Raw genomic sequence first — 22,631 nt, 5'->3', positions numbered from 1 at the left:
TTTTATATCATTAACTTGCTTTTATAACCCCTATGGTATTTTGATAGTTGCATCTTCCTGTCAGTAGGCTGTTGTCCTTTTTCGGCAGAGTCTTAAGGGGCACATATTGAGCTCTTTTGGCCATTATCTAAGAATTCTTTATCAGATATGCTTAGTTTAAAAAAATCCAAACATTGAAGATGAGTTGTTGCGCCGGAGCAATGTATTGTTTGCTTCTCAAGTTCAAATATATTTTTTTGGGTATAATCCTTCTCTTGGTAAGTCTGTAAGTAAATTCCAATTTTATCCCATATCAAGTATCTGCCTTCTAAAGAGTAATAGCTTTTTTTTTTTTTAGGATTTTTAGTTTATTTGCGAGAGAGAGAGAGAGAGAGAGCACTAGCAGGGGGAGAGGCAGAAGGAGAGAGAGAAATAGACTCCCAGCTGAGCAGAGAGCCTGACTGACAGGGGCTCAATCCCAGGACCTTGGGATCATTTCCTCAACCGAAGGCAGACGTTTAACTAACTGAGCCACCCAGGTACCCCAAGAGTAATAACTTCAAAAAAATAGGATATGTATAGGCAAGAGGTTTAGCTGTATGCCAGGCAATATATTACTAACATTTTATTTTATTTAGTGTCAGAAATTTGGAGAGTATCACAAAGATGATCCAAGTTCCTTCAGATTTTCAGAAACTTTCTCCCTTTATCCACAGGTGAGTAGATTAAAAAGTCCATGTTCTTTTCTTACTGTTGACAGTAGCATTGGGTCTCACTTTTTCTGTTGTGTAAGAATATAGGACCTCTTGTATTGGGTTATTCTTTTGGTAATGTTTTAAGTTTTGGGATAGCTAAGAAATTAATATTGTGCTTGAATAGTCATTGAAAAGTGTATTATAATATTTTTATGATGGCCTTCAAAACAGTCATCTGTGGTGAAATAAATTTACACTGGAACCCTACTCTGGAGTAGAATTAGGTGTGAGGTAGATTTGCTTTCCATCTGATATAAGGGATCTAATTATAGTAGTACCGAAAGGAAGTAACTTGACCAGTCAACTAGTCTTACAGCATGGTACTGTTTTACCTGAGAACAAATTTATGGGGATATACCAGATAAATAGAAAAGAAGCTAATTTGATTTATCTTACAGAACTTTTTTCACTTGGGTTGTAGAATCTACCTGTCTCATTTTGATAGATATTTTTTAAAGTCTAGGTTGTTTATATGATGAGTAACAGAACATTTATTCAGCTGAGGTCTTTATGCAGGGAACTTTAGGAGAATAAAGATGACTGACACAGATCTCACTTTCAAGGAGCTTTCGGTCTGAAGGGTGAGATCTGAAATATATATAACACAGAACAGAAAGGGAGAAATGCTATGTGAGATATACAAAATTTAAACAAAACTTAAAGGAACCATTCCAAGTGAATGGTGTGATACATCTTTATAGAAGAGGTGGCAATTTTAGCTTAGCCTGGAAGGATGATTATATTGAGATGTGGAAATTCAAATTTTTGCCCCGTGAACACCTCGCTCAAAGCTTCAACTTTGTTTTGAGAACTACTCTTATTTTTTATTGATCTGTAGTGTAGAAACTTCATGTTTATACAGGGAGATGTCCCTAAACCTCTGGTTGCAGTTTTGGAGAACTAGGAAAGGGCAGAGTCTCTTTGTCTTAAGGCAGGCAAAACCCTTTCTCAGGCCTCATATTAGCAGAAACTAATAGGAAAGAGAATGTGGGCATTAGCCTCAGTATTTGACTGAATGCCGAACACTTTCCTTTCTTTCTCTTCTCTCCCAACTCCAAGCCTTCTTTTTAGGCTTTTGATAGTTGATAGATCTCCCGAGAGATCTGGGCCTCTCATCTTTTCCCCTCTATTGGAAATCACAGAGGACCCAGAAATAATTTTTTTCTTTGGGCTTACAAAGCCTGATGCTCTTCTAAAAGGTAACATAGACTAAATTTAGGGAAGGTTTTTATTTCTGGAAAATCTACCCCCAAATTTACCAATTACACATTGCTGTGAGTAAACAGGAATGGCTGAAGTGGTAAGGGATGAGAGAGCCTCTTAGTGAATTCTGATCACTGAGAACAGAGAAGGAATGAGAGTGTTACTGAGCAGCCTGTGCTGGGAGAGACCTGTGGAATGAGTCCCAGGCAGGAGCATCATGTAGGCACTTGAGCCCTGAGGGTGGAGGGCAGTGGAGAGAAGTAACTGAAAGACAAATGAGAGCTCTTTGGAGAGCTGATGCTTTTGATTGTATCTGAGACCCTTTGATTGTATCAAAGCACAATGTAGCTGTCCTTTATTCAGGCCAGACTCTTCCCCTTTTTGATCTCTTTCATATGAGGAGTGGGTGGAAGGAAAGTGAAAGGAGAAAGAAATAATGAAACGGTCTAAAGAGTGTTTCTTGGGATGAGGAAGAACTTAAATATTAAGAAACAAGTAGGTGTATGTGAGTCTTTTTTTTTTAAATCAATGCAGATCCTTCCCAGTGCAACTTTTGGGAGCTCTCAAAAAGTAGAAAATCTGTTAGTCTATTTTTATGTTCTCTTGGAGTCTTTTGGTGGTGGTAAGGAATAGTAGTAAAAAAGTTCAAAGATGTGGCCAGAGAGATGAGGAATAAAAACAAAGAATGCTGATAATGTACCATGTAGCATCAGCCTCTGAATAACTTAGATCTGAGCAAGGACTTTTTTTTTCCCTATTCTTGTTTTCCTTTTGAGTCATCTCTTTTATTTTAATTTTTTTTATTGTTGTTAAATTATATTTTCAAGTTACTGATAAAGATCGTGAATACAATTTAGAAGGTTCTTATAACTTGTTTTTATTGTCTTAATAGTTCTAATTAAATGCTTTTGTAATAGTAAACTCCTGTTGAAGTAAAATCAGTAAAAGCTATCTCACATTTTTTTTCTTGTAGTTTATGTTTCATTTAAGAAGATCTCCTTTCTTACAAGTTTTTAACAATAGTCCTGATGAGAGTTCATATTATCGTCACCATTTTATGCGTCAAGATTTGACCCAGTCCCTAATCATGATTCAGCCTATTCTGTATGCGTATTCTTTTAGTGGACCCCCAGAGGTAAGAGAGGCAGAAAACAAAAATTGGTTTTGTTACTGTGATGTGTGTCATTAAAAAGTGAAAACAACTAAGTTTTTCTTGGAATATAGTTACTAAATACAGGAATTTAGTTCAAGAAGTTATGTTATCCATATATTCACTTAAAAATATTTGAGTGCTTACTATATGCTAGGTTGCACTAGGAAATCATTTAAAAAAATATAAAAACTGAGGTGGAAGAGACTTTTAAGATCAATTTGTGTAGTTATTTGGTTGATCAAATCCTCTAGGGCTTATGATTATCCTTTTGTCTTTAACAGTGTCCAGAAGTAATGATGATTCTAGAACCTGTAGCTTATTCCAGAGTATACTGTCTGATAATTAGGACATTCTGTCTAAAGAAAACCTCTTGCTTAAATATCATCTTATTCTCCTGTAGCTTTTTTTGAACATAAGATACAGTTAATTATAAAGATGTATATTTAGAAAGGTGGTAATAAAGTCATCCATTTAGATTTCTTAACAAACTGTCCCACTTACTTTAACCAATTGTTAAATAAACAGTTTTTCTGTTTTGTAGTTAAAATTGTCTGTTTTACCACTTAAAAGTATGTAATGACTGTATTTGAAAGTAATATTTAAGAATGGTCAGCATAAAGAGAATATTTATAATATCTCCTGATTAATGATCTCTGGTGATGCCTTTATTCATTGTTTCGTAAAAAATAGTATATAAAATATTTTGTTACTATAATTGTTTTTAATTTGTCGTAGTGTCTACTTTTCTAGAAAATATATATTGTTAATGTGATGGTCTAGCTATGTATTTGGTTTTATAGTTCTTTGAATCGGGAAAGAAAGCTTTAGAGATTTTTTTTTCTCATTTCAGAGTAATACATGTAACTTGTAGATATCTGGAATATGTAGATTAGTGTTTAGAAGAAATTTGGAATCCCACAATCCCTACTGTCTGCTCCTGTTAAATTCCAACCTTTCCATTTAATCCACGAGTCCCATTAGCTTCATTTACTTAAGGCTCTGCTGTTGGAGTTACTCTCTTTCCTCCATCATCACTTGCTCTTCCTCTGGATCATTCTCATTAACATAGAAACCTGAGTCACATTCATGTTAAAAACCAACAGACAAAACCACCCTTGACTTCACATTTTCTCTAATTGCTATTCATTTCTCTGGTCTCAGTTGCAGCTAAACTCAGAAAATTACCTATTGTCTCTATGATGATCTCACCTCACATTCTCTTCTCAACCTCCATTATTCAGATTCTTGTCCTTACCATTACACTGAAACAACTCTTACCAGGCTACCAATGTCCTACGTCTTGCCAGAACTCTCGACAGCATTTATTTACCTAATGAGGACTCTCCTCGAAAACCTTTTGTTTAAACTTCTCTGACACCTGCAAAACCTACTGGTTTTCCTCCTAATCACTGCCTGTTCCTTCTCAGTTTCCTTTTGCTGACTTCTCCTTTTCAGATCTTTGAAGTGTTGGCATGCTCTGGGGCCCAGTCTCTGGCTTTTGCTCTATCTTCCCTCCCTGTGGTGTAGATATGTACTGTGATGCAGAACAATCACATAGCTTTAATTACCATCTTCATGCATGTGATATCCAAGTTTATGTCATTAGTTCTGGCCACTGCCTTACATTTCCTACTCAGAACTATTTTTCCATCTCCAAATTTGCTCTTTCCCAAGCCTTTCCCCTCTCACTCACGGGTCCATCATCAGGCTTAAGAGTTAACGCTGATTTCCTCTTGGCCCTACTCTGTTTTTCAGTTGTTACCTCCGTTTATATGAGTTCTCAGAAAATTAAAATGTACTGCAAGAATTCATGATAGCAAGATGTTTTTAAGTTATAAGATACAAATTTAAAATTTTAAAGATATCCTGGAAAGATCTATTTTGTAACTTTAAGTAATTTCTTTTTCCATCTTCCTCCTTTCTCATTGTTTTCTTCTGTTAGCCGGTTCTTCTTGATAGCAGCAGCATTCTTGCGGATCGCATTCTTCTCATGGACACATTCTTCCAGATTTTGATTTATCATGGTGAGGTAAGATTCCATTGCATTTAATGCTATGCACGTGTGTGCAACAGAGTATTTTTATTCATGGAAGCTGTCCCTTCTTTACTATATGACTACTGTTTCCTCTCTGATAAACTTTTATTTCCATTTTTATAAAATAAGTATAAAATATGATTCTTCTTGCCACTGGTTTTTAGACTTCATTTGCACTTGACCTGCCTGTGTTTGTCCATTTTTCCATGTACGATTGGATAAATGGATTTTACACAAAGCGTAATGTTGTGAAAGTAAGAGCATTGATGTATACATAGGCATGCCATACTTTTGGGTTTTACCTGAGACATCGAGAAGGGAAAAGCCTTTGTCAAGTAGGCAGGCTCTCCCTTTCATTACTTCATGGTAATCATTTAAAAAGGTATTCCATTTAATGCATGTAAAGTATTTAAAAAATATTCCACATGATCTGAAAACTCATTTTAATGGATAAGTGAATTAAAATTAAAATTTATACCTTTACTTAATTGGAATGGTACATGATTGAAAAGAGAATATTTTAGTAGCTATTAAGCTTTAATCAAGTATTTAGCAGAACTCTGTTCATTCCTGCATTTATTCATTCAGCCAGTAATTAAATGTTTCCTCTGTATAAGAAAGCACTGTGTTCTGGATGCCTTGAAAGATACAGAGATTCTTTTTTTCACAGACCCACACTCAAATTTATAGTCTAGGATTCTAGTAACTTGTGCAGATTTATTTTTCCAATTGTTTTAATTGTAAATGATTTTAGATTTGCACTGTAATTGTAGAGGTGTACTCAAAATATCCTTTTAAGTAATATTATCTAGGCCTTTGAAAAGATTTATTGATTATTATTTTTAATTGATACTAGTACTAATGTCCTTTAATTTTTAAGGATAATGCCTATTACATGACAGAGTGAGATATTCTGCTGCTTTTTTTGTGTGTGATTTTTTAAAACTAGCTTGTTAATATGCTGAAAGGAGAAGTCTGAAATGCACATGACTGTTTCTCTGTTAAATACAGAGCTGTAAAGCCATATAGAGTATATATTGACTGATGCAGTTAAGTTAGAAACCAAGCCAAGTTTAAATTTTTGGATGATTTAATTACATGGTTTTTGGAGCCACTTACCTTAATAAAAGAATTGATTCAGATGCTCTTCTACAGGTATATTATCTTTATAATTTTATTGCTATCATTACTAAAGTTTTTATGTTTATATATCTTGCCAGAACATAACTCCATTGATAAAAACCTTGTAATAGTAGGTGGTTAATTTTGAAGTCTCTGGGAAATCTGTTAACAAAAAGCCCTCTTGTTTGTCATAAACTTAAGTAAATAGCTTTTAGCTAATAATATAAATGTAGTGTTTGAAAATTTTTCTGGTTTATTATTTCTTTTTACTTTTAAAGGAGAAGAAATATTCTAATTTTGCATCTCTTTACTCAAGAATGCCAAAATTAGTGTTCTTCTTTTTTTTTTAAAGATTTTATTTATTTATTTGACAGAGAGAGACACAATGAGAGAGGGAACACAAGCAGGGGGAGCAGGGTAGGGGGAAGCAGGCTTCCTGCTGAGCAGGGAGCCCCATGCGGGGCTCGATCCCAGGACTCTGGGATCATGACCTGAGCCGAAGGCAGACACTTGACGACTGAGCCACCCAGGCGCCTCAAAATTAGTGTTCTTGATTTAAAAACTGATAAATAATGATTTATAATTTTCTTATTTTCTGAAGATTAATTCCTTTGAAAAAACCTCCTAAAGTTTTTGGATAGGCAAGAAATTAAAAGTAATAATTCCTTTAATTGTTTTAAAATTAGACCATTGCACAGTGGCGCAAGTCAGGATACCAGGACATGCCAGAATATGAAAATTTCCGCCATCTTCTACAAGCCCCTGTGGATGATGCACAGGAGATTCTTCACTCCAGATTTCCAATGCCAAGATACATTGACACTGAACATGGAGGTAGCCAGGTAAGTATAGTTAATTTGTTTGTTGTTAGTATTGATTGTAATGAGTTGTTCCTATTTGCCTTCTGACTTTTAATTTGAAAAGACTGTTTCACAAGGCAAGTGAAAGAGGAAGGATGCGGGTAGAAGGTCACAAGGGAAAATATGCTTGCTTTTTGCCTTAGCATTGGGAGCAAAGCAGTGATTATTGGCCAGTTGCTTAAAGCTAGCAGTTTCTCCCACCTTCTGCCACCAGCTCAGATTTAATAACAGAGCCAGGATGATGTTATGGTGGCACATCAGCTTTAGTGGGGCAAGAAGAACAACTTGGAAAAAATTTTAGTGTAGCTTTTTTAGTATAATTTTGTTAAATCTGTTTATTTAATGAAGAAGTCTGGGAATACGAAGTTTGCGGTAACATAATTTTTTCTGTTTTCCTCATTCTGTCATTTCAGTTTTCTAGAAAATGTCATATAATAGGAAAGCATTATATTACAAAAGGCCTTGTGGATTTTAGAATTATGAAGATTAAATAAAGTACATGTACATATATACATGGCCCTTCAGGATCTTTCAGAAGGCTAGGTTTAAGACCCCTTAACATAGACTCTTTTTTTTTTTAAAGACTATTTATTTATTTATTTATTTGACAGAGTGAGGCACAGCGAGAGAGGGAACACAAGCAGGGGGGAGTGGGAGAGGGAGAAGCAGGCTTCCTGCAGAGCAGGGAGCCTGATGCGGGGCTCGATCCCATGACCCTGGGATCATGACCTGAGCTGAAGGCAGATGCTTAACGACTGAGCCCCTTATTATAGACTCTTAAAATAGTTTTTACTTCTCCCTTGTAATTGTATTAGAGCTATAATAAATTTAATTATAGGTTATCATAAATTTGTTTCACTTACTAAAGGCAGGTACCTTGCTTCATTTATTGTTGTTTCCCTAGTGCCTAGCACAGTATTATAAAATAGGTGGTAAATATTAGTAACTATTATTCATAAATGATAGTAGTTATTTTTAGGGTTTTATTATATTTATAAGAGGTACCATGTATTGAGAATTTGCAAAGCTGTTAGTACTTTAACACCTTGTCTCATTTGATCCTCATAACAGTCCTATTGTTACCTCCATTTTACAGATAATAAGACTGAGACTTAGGTTACTTGTGGCCAAGGAAACACAGTAAATGAAGAAGCGGGCATTCACATCTAGGTGTTCTGACTCTAGAGCCAATGCTCTTGTGTTAAACTGCTTACTCATGGATTAGAAAAAGATTTTGTGTGATACTAAATTTCACAAGATATGACTGCCTGTGTTTTTCAGTATGAAATAATAATTTATGCCTAGTTCTCTCATTGATGTCTCATCATGTGTAGTGCTATTTTCCTCTTTTATTCTGGTTTTCATGATGATAAAGCTTAGTGGAGAGATGGTTAAAATGTTGGGTAAGTTGTCTTATGGAATAGCCTACAGGTTAAGAAAGTTTGAGAGTCATTGTTTAAAGTAAAAGAATGTATAGGGTACTTTTTGGTACTTCAGATCTCTGATGACGTTTCAGACCAAGGGTTTAGTAACTTTCACACTAATCTTGTACTTGTTGCACACATCAATTTTATATGCTGAGTTTTGGATTCAGCAGTTTAATTTGTTGTTATGAATGTATGATTTGGAGAGAAGAGGGTGCATTTATTTGTTATATGTAGTGGCCCACATATTTCCAAAATTTATTTTTTTTTAAAGTTGCCTCTTAATAAAATTAATTTTATCAGAACATATTAAATAAAGTTGATTTTAGATCGCATAATGTGTTTGTTCAGCTCATATTGACTAAATCTATTTTTGATGAATAATGTTATTTCTTCTTTGCTTTTAAGGCCCGTTTCCTGCTTTCAAAAGTCAACCCTTCCCAGACTCATAATAATATGTATGCCTGGGGACAGGTAAGTGTAAATAGTGGATCTTGGAAATTATTTCTTTTGTGTATTTATAGTTTGTTATTTTAGTGAGAGCTACATTTTTTCCCTGTGTATTTGCTAATGATTTCTATTGGAAAAGTAATGAAAAAATGAGTAGAAAATAGAATTAGCATTTGGTGGCACCATAGAAAATAAAAGGTGATCATATCAAATAGGTAGAATTTCTTCATATTCCTAGTTTAGGACTACACCCTTGAGACAAAAAGCAATATAGTGCATAATATAAGATAGGAAGTGATGATTTAAGCTTACTGCTAGGACATGAACTATAAAAGGCCACACGTTATAAGTTGGAAGAGGTCAGGGATTGTAGTTGAACAAGAGAGGCAGGAGGCCTGGAAATCATTGTTAATATATTTTGATTTCTTAGAAGTCCTACCTCTTGGTACAATATATCAACATTTATCAAGTATCCAATTACAGGACTCTGTGTTGGTACTTTTGGGTACATAGTGATCATCCCTGCTTTTTTTTTTTGTTTGTTTCAGTTTTTATTTAAATTCTAGTTAGTTAACATATAGTGTAATATTGGTTTCAGAAGTAGAATTTAGTGATTCATCACTTTGATTATCTCTGCTTGTAAAGAGCTGGTAGTCTAGCATTAGAGATAAGATAACTAAGTAATAAGTCAGTATGAGATATGTTCTTTTTAGAAAGATACAAAATATTACAGGAGTTAGAAGAGGAAGAGGGGAAGAGAGTGCATGGTGGCAGCAGGAGACAGCGTATAATCAGAAGAGAGCTCAGAAAAGGGAACATTTCCTTTTAGAATGGTTACAATTTCAAGAAGTAGAAATTGTGTGAGGAATTCCAGGTAGAGGACAGTGTGGACCAAGTAAGGTACACACATAAGATGAATAGAACAATAAACTGGAAATGTATTGTGTGGCTAAATTGTAGAGGATCTTAAATGCTAGGTTGAGTGCCGAGGAGCTGAGTCTTTATTTAGTAAGTAATAAAATGTTACTGAAGGTTTTTGGACAGGGGCAAATTTGAGTCTTAGATAATATAGTTGACTCTTAAGATTAATTGAGAGCAGTCTGTAAGTTGAAACTGTATTTTGAAGTAATCCAAGTGAGGGGGAATGAAGGCAAGATGGCAAAAAGAAATAGATTTCGGTGATATTTTAAATGTGGAACCAGTGAGATTTGATTAGAAGTTGCAGGAAAGTAAAAGTTACTCTAGGGCAAGACAGCTAAATGCAAAATGTGAATTCTGATTGGATTCTGGATTAGAGAAAACAATAATAAAGAACATAATTGGGATAATTTGTGAAATTTGAGTATGGACTGTGTATCAGCTACTAGTATAATATTAAATTTCTTGATTGTGATACTACTGTTGTGGTTATATAGGAGATTGTCTGTAACCTTGGGAGATGTATCCTAAAGGGGGTAAAATATCATGATGTCTTCAACTTATAGAAATGATTCAACAAAAGAAAGAAAAGGAAACTTATAGAAACATAAAGCAAATGTGGCAAAATACTAATCAGTGAATTTACGTATAGAGTATGTGGGTGTTCATTGTACTTTTTTCTCAACTTTTCTATATGTTTGAATTTTTAAAAAATAAATAGTTGAGGGAGAACAAGGTAATGTAGGATTTTGAGCCTGGGTAACTAGGAGAAATGTGCCAGTAAGTGGGAAGGCAGAGAGAAAATGTTTGATTTTAGGCACACTGAATTTGAGATAACATCTAGATGGCCAGATTGAGCAGGCTATTAGAAATTTGGGTTTGATGATCAGGGCAAGAATGTGAAAGTTGATCATGGACAAGTGATACTTAAAGTCATCACAGTGAATACTTGTTCAGGGAGACAGTTGAGAGGTAAAAGGAGGATGAGATAAACCCTTGAGGAAGTACAAGTGGTAGGAGTATTTTGTAATAGAGAGGTGGAAGGAAAATGAAAAGAATACCATACTATGTCATAATAGGTGAGGGAGGGCCTTATAGAAAGAAGGAAGGGGTTAACAAATTATGAGATGCTGCAGACCTTTGAAGGAGGATGAAGACTTAAAAAAGGTGGATGGATTTGAAGACTAGGAGGTCATTTGTGGCCCTGGTAAGCAGTTTTAAATAGTCGTTGAGTACAAGATAGATTGTAAGGAATTAGTGGGTGGTGAAGAAGTGGAGGTTGTAAGTGTTAATGGTTCTTTTGCAAATTTAGTCTGAGTTCGGGTAGTAGGATAGAAGGATGATTCTTATTAGGATAAGGATACAGAACTTATTTGTAGACCAAGTGCAAGATGCTGATAAAAGAACAGAGTATAGATGTTTAAGATCCTCAAAAGCAGACAGTGTGATCACAGCACTGTATGGAGTTGAAGCATTGTTAAGGAGGCAGGACATTTCCTTCTGCAGAAGCAAATGGTAGGAAGGGTAATGACAGAGAAAGATGTTGAGAACAATGCTCATATTGGGTAATTACCTGTTACTTTTCAGTAATAGTGGATTATTCACTAAGAGTGAGACATGCTGGGGTTAAAGGAATAGAAAACAGAAAAGATTTAAAAACAGCTATAAGGAATATAAGAAAGCAACAGCAGGTGAACAAAAGGCTTTTATAGCAGTGAGGGCCCATTTTATTTACTAACAATTTCTAGAGCTTGCTTCCATTATGTTCTTTAACCATGCATTGTAGTTCAGGCATTGCATCAGAGATGAAAGACTTTGGGGGTAATTTAGCACTGGAGATAAGAAAGATGGACACATTAAAGGGAGTGCAATGATTTAGAGCAATGTTAAATGACTGTGAGGTCCAGGCTGGGTAGAAGATGTAGTAATTAGGATTAAGGCCCCTTCCCTTTAAATATAGAGGTGCCTCAAAATTTTGCCCTGATTTCTCTGTATACATTGTTTTTCTGGGTGATTACACCCCTGTGGCTTCAGCTTTCATCCGAGGCTAACTTGCAAATCTCCACCTTTGGTTTGACTTCACTTTGAGCTATAGCCTGGAATTTCCATAACTGTCTGTTACACATCACTGGAGCTTCCTGTAGACATTTCATAAGCAACATGTCCCAACTTGAACTTACTCTCATTTATACCATCTTGTTCTGCTTGACTTTCCTATTTTTACAGAGGGCCCCACCATTCTCTCAATTCCCAAGGCTTGGAACTTTAGTCATTTGCATTTTATTTTCTCCCTTCTGCCCCTAATTATTCACAAATTATTTGATCTCTTGCCCCTATCCATTCCCTCCTTTCCCTGTCACTAACTGAGGTCAAGCCCTTGTTACTATTCACATAGATTGTCAGTGCTTCAGCCCTGTTTCTTCCATTTTGGCAATGGCCAGAGTCGTCTCCCTGAAGCAGTTCTAAGTTAATTTCTGGGGCACCTGGGTGGCTCAGTCATTTAAGTGTCCAACTCTTGGTTTCGGCTCAGGTCATGATCTCAGAGTCATGAGATCAGGCCCTGTATCAGGCTCTGCGCTCAGCGCAGAATCTGCTAGAGATTCTCTCTCTCCCTCTGCCCCTCCCCTGGCTCATGTGCTCCCATGCTCCCTCTCAGATAAATAAATAAAATCTTTAAAAAAAAAAAATTTAATCTTTAATAACCTCCTTTGGAATTACATATAAACTCCTTATATTGCTTTTGAGGGTCCTTTGTTGCATAATCCAAAGTTTTCCCACTTTTAGCTACTGTTTTGCCTTTTTAGCCAACTAGATTTCTTATTTCACTTTGAATACAGTAAGCATGTTACCATCTTTATGACTTGTCCCTAGTAGTCCCCCATGTCACCACATGGTAGCCATCCCTTAAGGCTGGGTTCAAAGTTCACTGACTCCATGAAACTTTCTCTTTTTCTTTTTTTTTTTTTTTAAGATTTTATTTATTTATTTGAGAGAGACAGCATGAGCAGGTGGGAGGGGTAGAGGGAGAGGGAGAAGCAGACTCCCTGCTGAGCAGGGAGCCCGATGCAGGACGCGATCCCAGGACCCTGGGATCATGACCTGAGCCGAAGGCAGCTGCTTAGCTGATTGAGCCACCCAGGTGCCTTCCATGAAACTTTTTTTATGATTGCATGACTCGTTTGGTATAATATCCCTGCCCCTTCATTCCTTTTTTTCATCCATTTCTGATGGCCCTTATGAGTAATGACTATGTCATTTTAATTTTTGACTTTCCACAGTACCTTAAACATAGCATGTATTGAGTATAATAGATTTGGGCAGGAGAACAGAGTTTAGAGTATGGGAGCTTTGTGGAGGTATTTAAGAGTTAAGGAGCCTTTATGATATAGATAAATAAATTGAATCCATGGTCTAAAACTCCTGAAAGGTAAGGTTTTTATGGTAAGGAAAGGAGCTTACTCTTGGAAAGTGTGGAAGGGGGTATAGCATGTGAGAGAAAAAAATTTATGCCCATATAATGCATATACATATGCATTATCAGTATCACCCTCACCATTCCACTTGCTGTGAAACGAAAAGTCAAGTATACTACTGTGACGTGGAAGTTTGGAAAAAAGAATGTACAATGAATCAGCCTTTCCATTTTGCTTGAGTCATCTGAGTATTGGATTTAGTTCTGGATCTCACAACTTAAGAGAAACTTACTTAAGAAAAGAAAATTGAAAGAAGATAGGAAAGTGGGACCAATTAATAAAGTTCATGGAAATGGTGATTAGTCATTATGGAGAAGAGGAGCTTAAAGGATGCTTTAAAATAGTATTCATCAGGGGTCCCCTATCAAATGCCCTTAGGGGCCAGGTGAGTAACAAATGAGTGAAGCTCTTTTAAGAAAATCTGATGCTCTCTGTGTGAAGAGGCAATACCTGGGGCTCTGGTGGACTAGGGTTTGTGGGAAGAATACAGAAATCCTTTTCTAAAGGGGGTAACTGTTCCTCCCCTCTAGCTGATCGTTGCCATTTACATAATTTATTTAACAAAACGTTGTGAGCTCACATTAATGCAGACCAAATAAAATACATCTTTGTGGCTGAATTTCTACATTAAAAAGTGTAGTTTAGGGGCGCCTGGGTGGCTCAGTCTAAGCGTCTGCCTTCGGCTCAGGTCATGATCCCAGGGTCCTGGGATCAAGCCCCGCATCGGGCTCCCTGCTCGGCGGGAAGCCTGCTTCTCCCTCTCCCACTTCCCCTGCTTGTGTTCCCTCTCTGGCTGTCTCTCTCTGTCAAATAAATAAAATCTTTAAAAAAAAAAAAAAAGTGTAGTTTAGTTCATGGAAATAAAACTTGCTTCTTGCTTTTCTGGGTTTAAATTACAACATGGGGGTGCCTGGTTGGCTCAGTCAGTAGAGCTTGTGACTCTTGATCTCAGGGTTGTGAGTTCAAGCCCCATACTGGGTTTGGAGCCTACTTAAGAAAAAAAAAATTACAACATGGAGATACAGTCTGTATGCTTATAAAGAACTTGAGCTGTTAAACATGGAGAGGCATCATTCTGGGCTGGTAGTTGAAAACTATAAGTTACTTATCTTTGCCTTTTCTTCTTTGTTACAGAGTTTAATAATATGTGCTTGATATGCACAGTAAGACTCAGTAAATATTAGTTATTAGTTATTAGTTTTCCTTGTTATCAATGGGGAAAAATAAGTCTCTCCTTAAGATATTTTATTTTTAAAGATTTATTTATTTTAGAGAGAGGGAGAGAGAATTTCAAGCAGACTCCCTGCTGAGTGTGGAGCCCGATGCTTGATCCCATGACCCTTAAGATCATGACCTGAGCTGAAATCAAGAGTTGGATGCCTGACTGAGTCACCTGGGGGCCCCAAAGATATTTTAAATAGGAAAGAAAACCTGTTTTAAACTTTGAAGTTTAATTATTATGACCTGGAAGTAGAGGCATTAGAGGCATAAACGAGAGCCCTAAGGTCTTTCTGACCTATGCTTTTTGTAAGAGAAATTATGTTAATATTTTTATAGATAATAACTGATAAACTGAATCTATACTGTTTTAGTTCCTGTGCTGAGCTTCTTATGCACTCCTATTTAATCATTAAAACACTCTTATGAGGTGGTTACTATTAACTCTATTTTTCAGAAGAGGAAATTAGGTTTAAACAGCTTAAGTAACTTATCCAAGATCACATAGCTAAACTGTGGCAGGGTCTGGATTTGACCCTAGACCACTCTGACTGGAGAATCTGAATTTTTAATCATTAAGCTAAACCAGTGATTGCAATTTAGGGAGTTAACTTGGTAGCCAAGCATTTTACTAAAAATTATACAATCTTACATTTTAGTTTTCTTTCTGTCAGCGATCAAGTACCAGCGGTAAGTTTTATCCATGGATGGCCTGAAGAGGGCGCCACTGCAACACTGCTTCCCCACTGCTGTCGTGCTTCCTACGCTCAGTGATAGAAAGCTTGGCTCTTTCTGCCTAATCGTGGATATATTTTAAGGAGAAAAAGGGTGCAGTTGAAAAATTAAGATCAATCAGCTGCAAATTTTTGATAAGACTGAGTTGAGCATATAATTTCAAATAAGATCTCTACAGTATATAAATTAGAAAATTGATGCGTATTTTGTCTTGATCGGGAGAAATAGATCTGGGATTGGGTGAATTGAGGTGGAAAACGTGTAAATTGAAAGAAAATCAGGAATAGTTACAGAAAGAAAAAAAGCAAGAGTTACCAGGTTATTATTAGTCTAAGTCATATCTTTGAGGCCTTTGCTTCTCTCTGTGTTAACTATGAATGTACAATAAGGAAAAATACTTCAGTGTTATAAAATAATAGATTTTTCAAAAGAGGTAGTAATATAGCTCAAACATGTTGTCTTCCTGCTATGTGTCAGGTATTGTTCTGGTTTCCTTACACAGTTGAACTCATTTAATCATTATAACAACCATATGAAATAGGTCCTGTTGTTATCCTTATTTTACAAATGAGGAAACTAAGACACAGAGAGGTTAAGTAATGTATGTTCCTCAAAATCATGCAAGTTGTAAGTGGCTGAGCGAGGAATTGAGCCCATGCAGTCTGGCTCCGAACTCCAAGCTCTTATTCCCAGTGCTGTTGTCTCCCTTCATTGTCAAGTTTTTCAAGTTTTTATAATTAACATATGAAAACACATAATAAAATTGATTTTCCTTTATTCAGGAGAGGTTGCGGCCTGTCTGTGGTAATGCCAGACCAGAATTCACAAGAGCTATAAATTCCCATCTCCTATTTGTTACCCACTTGCTGATCTCTAAAAATTACTTTACTTCTTTGTTTCAGGTTTTTTATATTTACTTATAAATGAGAACTTGAGTATCGGGTGAAAAATTTAAAAGTCCAGATATAAAATCTTTCAGAAAACCTTTTTCTTGCTGCAATAGAATTTCACTCTTAGTGGTTTGGATTAGTGAAAGTCATTCTGTCAACACAGTTTTTATTAAAATAGAAGTTAGGAATTTTCCTTAACTCTTGTTAATTAGAACCCATGGAGATCAATTAAAATGACTTGAATGAAAACAGTAAACATAGTTTATTTTAAAAATACTGTAAATGTACTTCTTTCCAGCTGGCATGTCTGTTAAAATATGTGCAATTTCTTTTTTTTAAAATTTCATTTATTTATTAGAGCACAATCAGGGGAAACAGCAGTGGGGAAGGGAGAGGGAGAGAGAGAGAATCTCTTAAGCAGATTCCTCACTGAGCACAGGGCCAGACATGGGGCTCAATACCAGGATCCCGAGACCATGACCTGAGCAGAAACCAAGAGTCAAATGCTCCTGAGCCACCTAGGCACCCCAAAATATGTGCAATTTCAGTTTTATTTAGTAGTCAGGCAGCAATAATCTCACCAAGCCATTTATTTATTCCTTAGTAGTGATAAAGCGCCAATATATTCAAGACAAATGAACACTTCACTACTGTAAAGATTAAGTTGGGTATGTAGCTATTCTGATTCTGCAGTGCAAATCTGATCCTGACCACTTGGGGTAGTGCAGACTCCACCAGTTAAAGGACATGGTTCACAGCAAGCCTGCCCCCAACTTCAGGTGCCGGCTGTAAGCAGGATCCTGCACCTCTGACCAACTAGCTACAAATCTGTGTGGGTGTGTGGGGGGGTATTCCCCCCACCCCCCACCCCCACCTCAGGTTTGACAGCTCCCTAGAACAACTCACAGAACTCGGGAAAGCACTGTATTTATGATCACAGTTTTATTATAAAGATTGCAAATAAGGACCAGCAAAGAGACCCCACAGAGTGAGGTCTAGGAGGGTTTCAGATAGAGCTTCTGTGTTCTTTCCCCGTGGAATCAGAATGTGTCACCTTCCTAGCATATTGATAAATTTGTTAGCAAGCTCCACTGAGCTTTGGTATCCAGAGTTTGTTTCTTTACTACCACGCCTGATTGATTGAATCTCCAGCTCCCTTCTTCTTCTTTTCCCTCCCTTGACCTCACTTCCCCTCCCTAGAGGTCAGGCTGTCTTTTTTTTTTTTTTTTTTAAAGATTTTATTTATTTATTTGACAGAGAGAGACAAAGAGAGAGAAGGAACACAAGCAGGGGAGTGGGAGAGGGAGAAGCAGGCTTCCCGCTGAGCAGAGAGCCTGATGCGGGGCTCGATCCCAGGACCCTGGGATCATGACCTGAGCTGAAGGCAGACACTTAACGACTGAGCCACCCAGGCGCCCCAAGGTCAGGCTGTCTTAAGTCCCCAGTCCTCTAATCACATGTTGATCTTTCTGGTGACTGGCCCCCATCCTGATTCATCTCATCTCAAAGCATGAACTCAGCTGTGATCTGAGGGGTTTATGAATAACAAAGACATTATTAGGAAATTCCAAGGGTGTAGAGTCTCCCTCTGAGGAACCAGGGATAAAGGCCAGTCGGATTCTTTATTTTACAACAGGAGCATAGGCATTATTCTGCTTACAATGATTCCTTGTCTGTTTTAAACATTTGCTTATACATTTTAAGGTATTACTCTATGTTTTAATCATAGCAAATATCTTTCTTTTCCTCTAGGAATCTGGAGCACCTATTCTCACAGATGATGTTAGTTTACAGGTGTTTATGGATCACTTGAAGAAACTTGCTGTGTCAAGTGCTGCTTGAAGTGCTAAACATATTAAGGACACTTAAGAAGATGAAATATTTCAATTTCATTTTTTTCCTTTTTCAGTTTATCTGTGGAAACTAACAGGTATCTCTCTAGACTCTTTGTATTAGTATGGTTTGAGACAACATGTGGAAAAATGTTCACATTTGTAGATTAAGCTGGAATATAAGAGCAATAAGAACAAATTTATTTAGTTTGCCACAGTATTATGACTGGTTTTAGAAATCTGAGGTCTTTATAACTTAATTATGTTAAAGAGTAAAAATAGAGTTGACCTTGTACTATAGAGATGTAACTTGTTTGTATATTGCAGAAAAATCCAAAGTGGCACTGAATGTCCTTGCTAACTTTTTGAAAACTTGTTTCTTGATTTTAACCAGAAAGTGAACAAAATCATCAACAGTAATGATAAATGTGAACATTTTTGCCTGTTCATTGAAATATATCCGTGATTTTCAGGCACTTATGCGTATACTTTTTCTGTACTTATTCTGTTAAGGCAGATTTATTTTTATGATGATTTGCTTAGGAATTCTTTGACTTTATATAAGGTAATTTTCACAAAGATAATTTAATGTTTTTGGTCATTTGGAAAAATAGTTTAGAGATGAAAAGTTTCTGGGGTAGCAGTTCCATAACAGACAAAAAAAGTGAAATTCCCATAAAGTACCCAACTTACGTGATTAGACATGATAATTTTTTTTTAAAAGGGTGATAGAAAATAAACCATTTTGTCATAATGTATTTTAGGAAGTCTGCAGTAAAATAACTGTTGTCACTACTAAACCAAAATTGATTTTTACTGCATGGTTATGCTGTTTCCCCTTGTTTTCTGAGGTAAATTTTACATATATCCTTCAGTATTTTAACACTATTTTGGGAGTTTACATATTACTTTTTATTTTTGCTTCCATTTTGTGAAATGTATTAAGTTCTTATTGAAACAGTATTATATAATATTTTGTTGAATGATATCATGTGGTGATGCTCAGTTTTATTTTGATTTATTCATTAGTATCATTCACTTTTACCTTTTAAAGTTTACTTGTAGCAAATGTTTACATTGCTAAAGCCAGATGTTTGACAATGAAATTTATATCAAGTACTGCAAATAAAAGGTGGTGCTATGATAAATGCTTAGAAGGACAGTTTGATGATTGTACTTGCATGAACACAATCATATGATAAAACAGAAACTTAAAAAAATTGTTTATATGTTATATTCAGTTAAATAAATTGCTCTGTTCCATTTGAATTGAACTGTGCTAGGCCTAAATACCAATAAAATATACTTTTTCTGTGTTTTCCTGCTTATTTTGAAGTCTAGTAAAGCCTGAGAAGCCTAATGTAAAATTAGAGCAGTTATATAATCTGCTATGAGCAGATGAAAAAGTGTTCATTTTTTAAAAAATGGCAGCTTTATTGGGATATAATTCACATACCACAGAGTTCACCCATTTAAAGTGTATAGCTCAGTGGTTTTTAGAATATTCAGAGTTGTGTAATCAATTTTAGAGCATTTTCATCTTCCCCAAAGTAGTTGTTTTTGCTATAAGGAAACTGTGTTTTGGAGTTAACATATTTTGAATTGAATTAAGCCCCTGTGATGATGATACATGTTTAATTTGCGTGGCCCCTTAACTTACGCTCTTTAAGAATGCATTGTTATTCTTGAGTGATAAGTGAGTACTTACCACAGAACTGTCCTTTACTTCTAAATCAATTACAGCTGAAGGTGCTAAAGTACCTCTGTATTTAAGGGATAAGGAGGAACAAATATATCATCATACCCCCATTTAGGGTTGAAAGAAAGCACCTGGGATCTGTTTGTATATAATTTAGCTATTATTAAATTGCTATCTATTTAAATAGATTATTGAGGGACGCCTGGGTGGCTCAGTCAGTTGAGTGTATGCCTTTGGCTCAGGTCATGATCCCAGGGTCCTGGGATCGAGTCCCACATCGGGCTCCTTGCTCAGTGGGGGAGCCTGCTTCTCCCTCTGCCTGCCGCTCCCTCTGCTTGTGTGTGCTCTCTCTGGCAAATAAATAAAATCTTTAAATAAAAAAATAGATTATTGAAGAAGACTGTTTAACCCTTTTAATGAAATTTAGAGTAGATAAAGAATATTTGTTAAATTGTTAGCAGCACTGAGAAGCTTTGGTATGTCCACAACTATTTTGTAATTCACTATTGAACCTACTATCCCTAGTGGCCTCATCTCTAAAAACAAACTTTAGACGTCATCTTTGTACACTTATATTTTGTTGTAACAAGATAAACTTACTCTTTTATTGGCTGATTCCAAAAGTGAGCTGACATTTTCTCTATCCAGGGCCCCACTTGATAAACTTCCCTCTTATATTCCCTAGCCCATGGACTGCACCTGATGAATGTGCTTGTTGTCTAGTCCAGGCCAGAAACCAATGAATCATTTTCAGTTCTTATTCTCCACAACATCTTTAGTAACCAAATTCTACCAGGTTGGCCTCTTTAATATCTCCCTATTCTATTTGCTGTTTTCCATTTTACTGCTCTTCTGCCTTCATCATATCTCATGTGATTGGTGCTTTCCCCAGTCTCCTCCAGCCCTCTCTTCAATTCACTGAAATACAAATTTGATTATGTCATTCCCTTTGCCCTCATAATAAACTCCAAACACTTTGACCTGGTAACATTGGATACTACACATCAATTGGATCCCAGGTATCTCTTAGAAAATTAGCACAAAAGACACAGTTGAAAAGGTATAGTATTGGAGAGGGGTCTCTAGTTCTACCTAAGCATTAGTCTTAGGTGTGGTATTTGGGATTTATACAGTGACAAAAGCAAATGCATTCTTCACTGGCTGTTAACAAATTAAATGCTGTGGCTTACTGCCCTTGGTTTATTTTAAATGAAAATAATTATTCAGTTACTTTTCAAACACTACCAACAAATTAGGATTATTTGCTTTCTAAAGAATTTTTTTTTTTTAATATTTATTTATTTGACAGAGAGAGACACATCGAGAGAGGGAACACAAGCAGGGGGAGGGGGAGAGGGAGAAGCAGGCTTCCCGCCGAGCAGGGAGCCCGATGCGGGGCTTGATCCCAGGACCCTGGGATCATCACCTGAGCCGAAGGCAGACGCTTAATGACTGAGCCATCCAGGCGCCCCGATTATTTGCTTTCTAATGCCTATATTTACATTTTTGTTTTCATTTTTCCAATATACACACATGCATACTTTTTGTACTTTTTTGTGTTTGATTTATATTCATCTTGAGCATTTTATCAAGTAATTCAGATGTTTCTCTTGTTTGCATTTTAATAGTTTACCTTATGAAATTAAAACATTTTCCTTATGTTCATTCTTCCTTTTAATAGAGAAACAAACTGTCTAGGCTTAATGTATTATCTGGTGAATATAATAATTGGTATGCAATACTAGATATGGAATAATGCAGTCACTAAATAAATTCAGATTTTTAAGATTTTATTTATTTATTTGACAGAGACACAGTGAGAGAAGGAACACAAGCAAAGGGAGTGAGAGAGGGAGAAGCAGGCTTCCCGCTGAGCAGGGAGTCTGATGCAGGGCTCGATCCCAGGACCCTGGGATCATGACCTGAGCCAAAGGCAGATGCTTAACCGGCTGAGCCACGCAGGCGTCCCTAGCCATGTATTTTTAAAAGTTAAGGATAACAAAGATCAAACCAGGATATAAAACTTTCAAACCCGAATATATAACTTCCAAACCAGTGGAGGAAAAGAAGCAATAAAAGCAAGCTGATCAGTCAAAAGGCAAAAAAGGTGAAAAAGGCAGCAAAAGGAGAGCATGGTAAATAAGAGATATAAAAAAGAAAAAATAATGGATTAATGCTTTTTAGTGTATTTTATGAAAATTGAAAATATCTACTTAATGGTCTTTCACTGTAATGAACAAAATCATATATAGTATTTTGAACCTTCTGTAAATTTGTCTTAAGTCTTCATAAAAATTGATCTTTTCACGTATCCATGCTTTACTAAGTATAGTCAGACTCGTCAGTCTTTTTTCATAGTTGATCGTGAAGAACACATTATTAATTTCAAAAGTTTTTTTTTCATTTGAAGCAAAAGATACACAAATAAGAAAGCTCTCAAAGTTTGATAGTCATAAAAAAACCATTTTTACAAATTTCATAAATTCCTAAATTCTTAAAACTGTTTATTCAGAATTGATGCTAGCAGCTTTCAAAAAGCTTCTTGGTAGAGGGGCGCCTGGGTGGCTCAGTCAGTTAAGCGTCTGCCTTCGGCTCAGGTCATGACCCTGGGGTCCTGGGATCGAGCCCCACGTCTGGCTCCCTGCTCAGCGGAGAGCCTGCTTCTCCCTCTCCCTCTGCCTGCCTCTCTGCCTACTTACGCTCTCTATCTATCTGTCAAATAAATCTTAAAAAAAAAAAGTTCTTGGTAGAAAGATTTCCACTGTAATATATAAGCTACAAAATTCAAGATAAATTTCTATTACGTTTGGTAAAACCCTCCAAAGTTTTTCTTCTTTTGCAAAAATGAGCGCAAATGGTTGAATGATGGTGCACATTGGCATTAG

General features: G+C 36.2%; 1 protein-coding gene across 4 annotated transcripts in view; it reads left to right on the top strand.

The window, feature by feature from the left end:
- SEC23A (Sec23 homolog A, COPII coat complex component) overlaps positions 1–19,397 on the top strand; it is a 67,635-nt gene extending 48,238 nt beyond the window's left edge. For 3 of the 4 annotated variants that reach the window (XM_032404985.1, XM_032404986.1, XM_032404987.1), the window contains 6 exons: positions 618–695; positions 2,911–3,072; positions 5,033–5,119; positions 6,934–7,089; positions 8,940–9,005; positions 17,968–19,397. In XM_032404985.1, the coding sequence (XP_032260876.1) occupies positions 618–695; positions 2,911–3,072; positions 5,033–5,119; positions 6,934–7,089; positions 8,940–9,005; positions 17,968–18,057 (639 nt within the window). In that variant the 3' untranslated portion in view covers positions 18,058–19,397. The remainder of the gene's footprint in view (positions 1–617; positions 696–2,910; positions 3,073–5,032; positions 5,120–6,933; positions 7,090–8,939; positions 9,006–17,967) is intronic. The other variant, XM_032404984.1, reaches the window with a different exon arrangement.
- The last annotated feature ends 3,234 nt before the right edge of the window (positions 19,398–22,631 follow it).

The sequence above is a fragment of the Phoca vitulina genome, unplaced genomic scaffold (assembly GCF_004348235.1).
Source record: "Phoca vitulina isolate PV1807 unplaced genomic scaffold, GSC_HSeal_1.0 scaffold7, whole genome shotgun sequence".
Lineage (NCBI taxonomy): Eukaryota > Metazoa > Chordata > Mammalia > Carnivora > Phocidae > Phoca > Phoca vitulina.
Note: the sequence above shows the minus strand (reverse complement) of the source record. Positions and strands in the feature narration are given on the sequence as shown.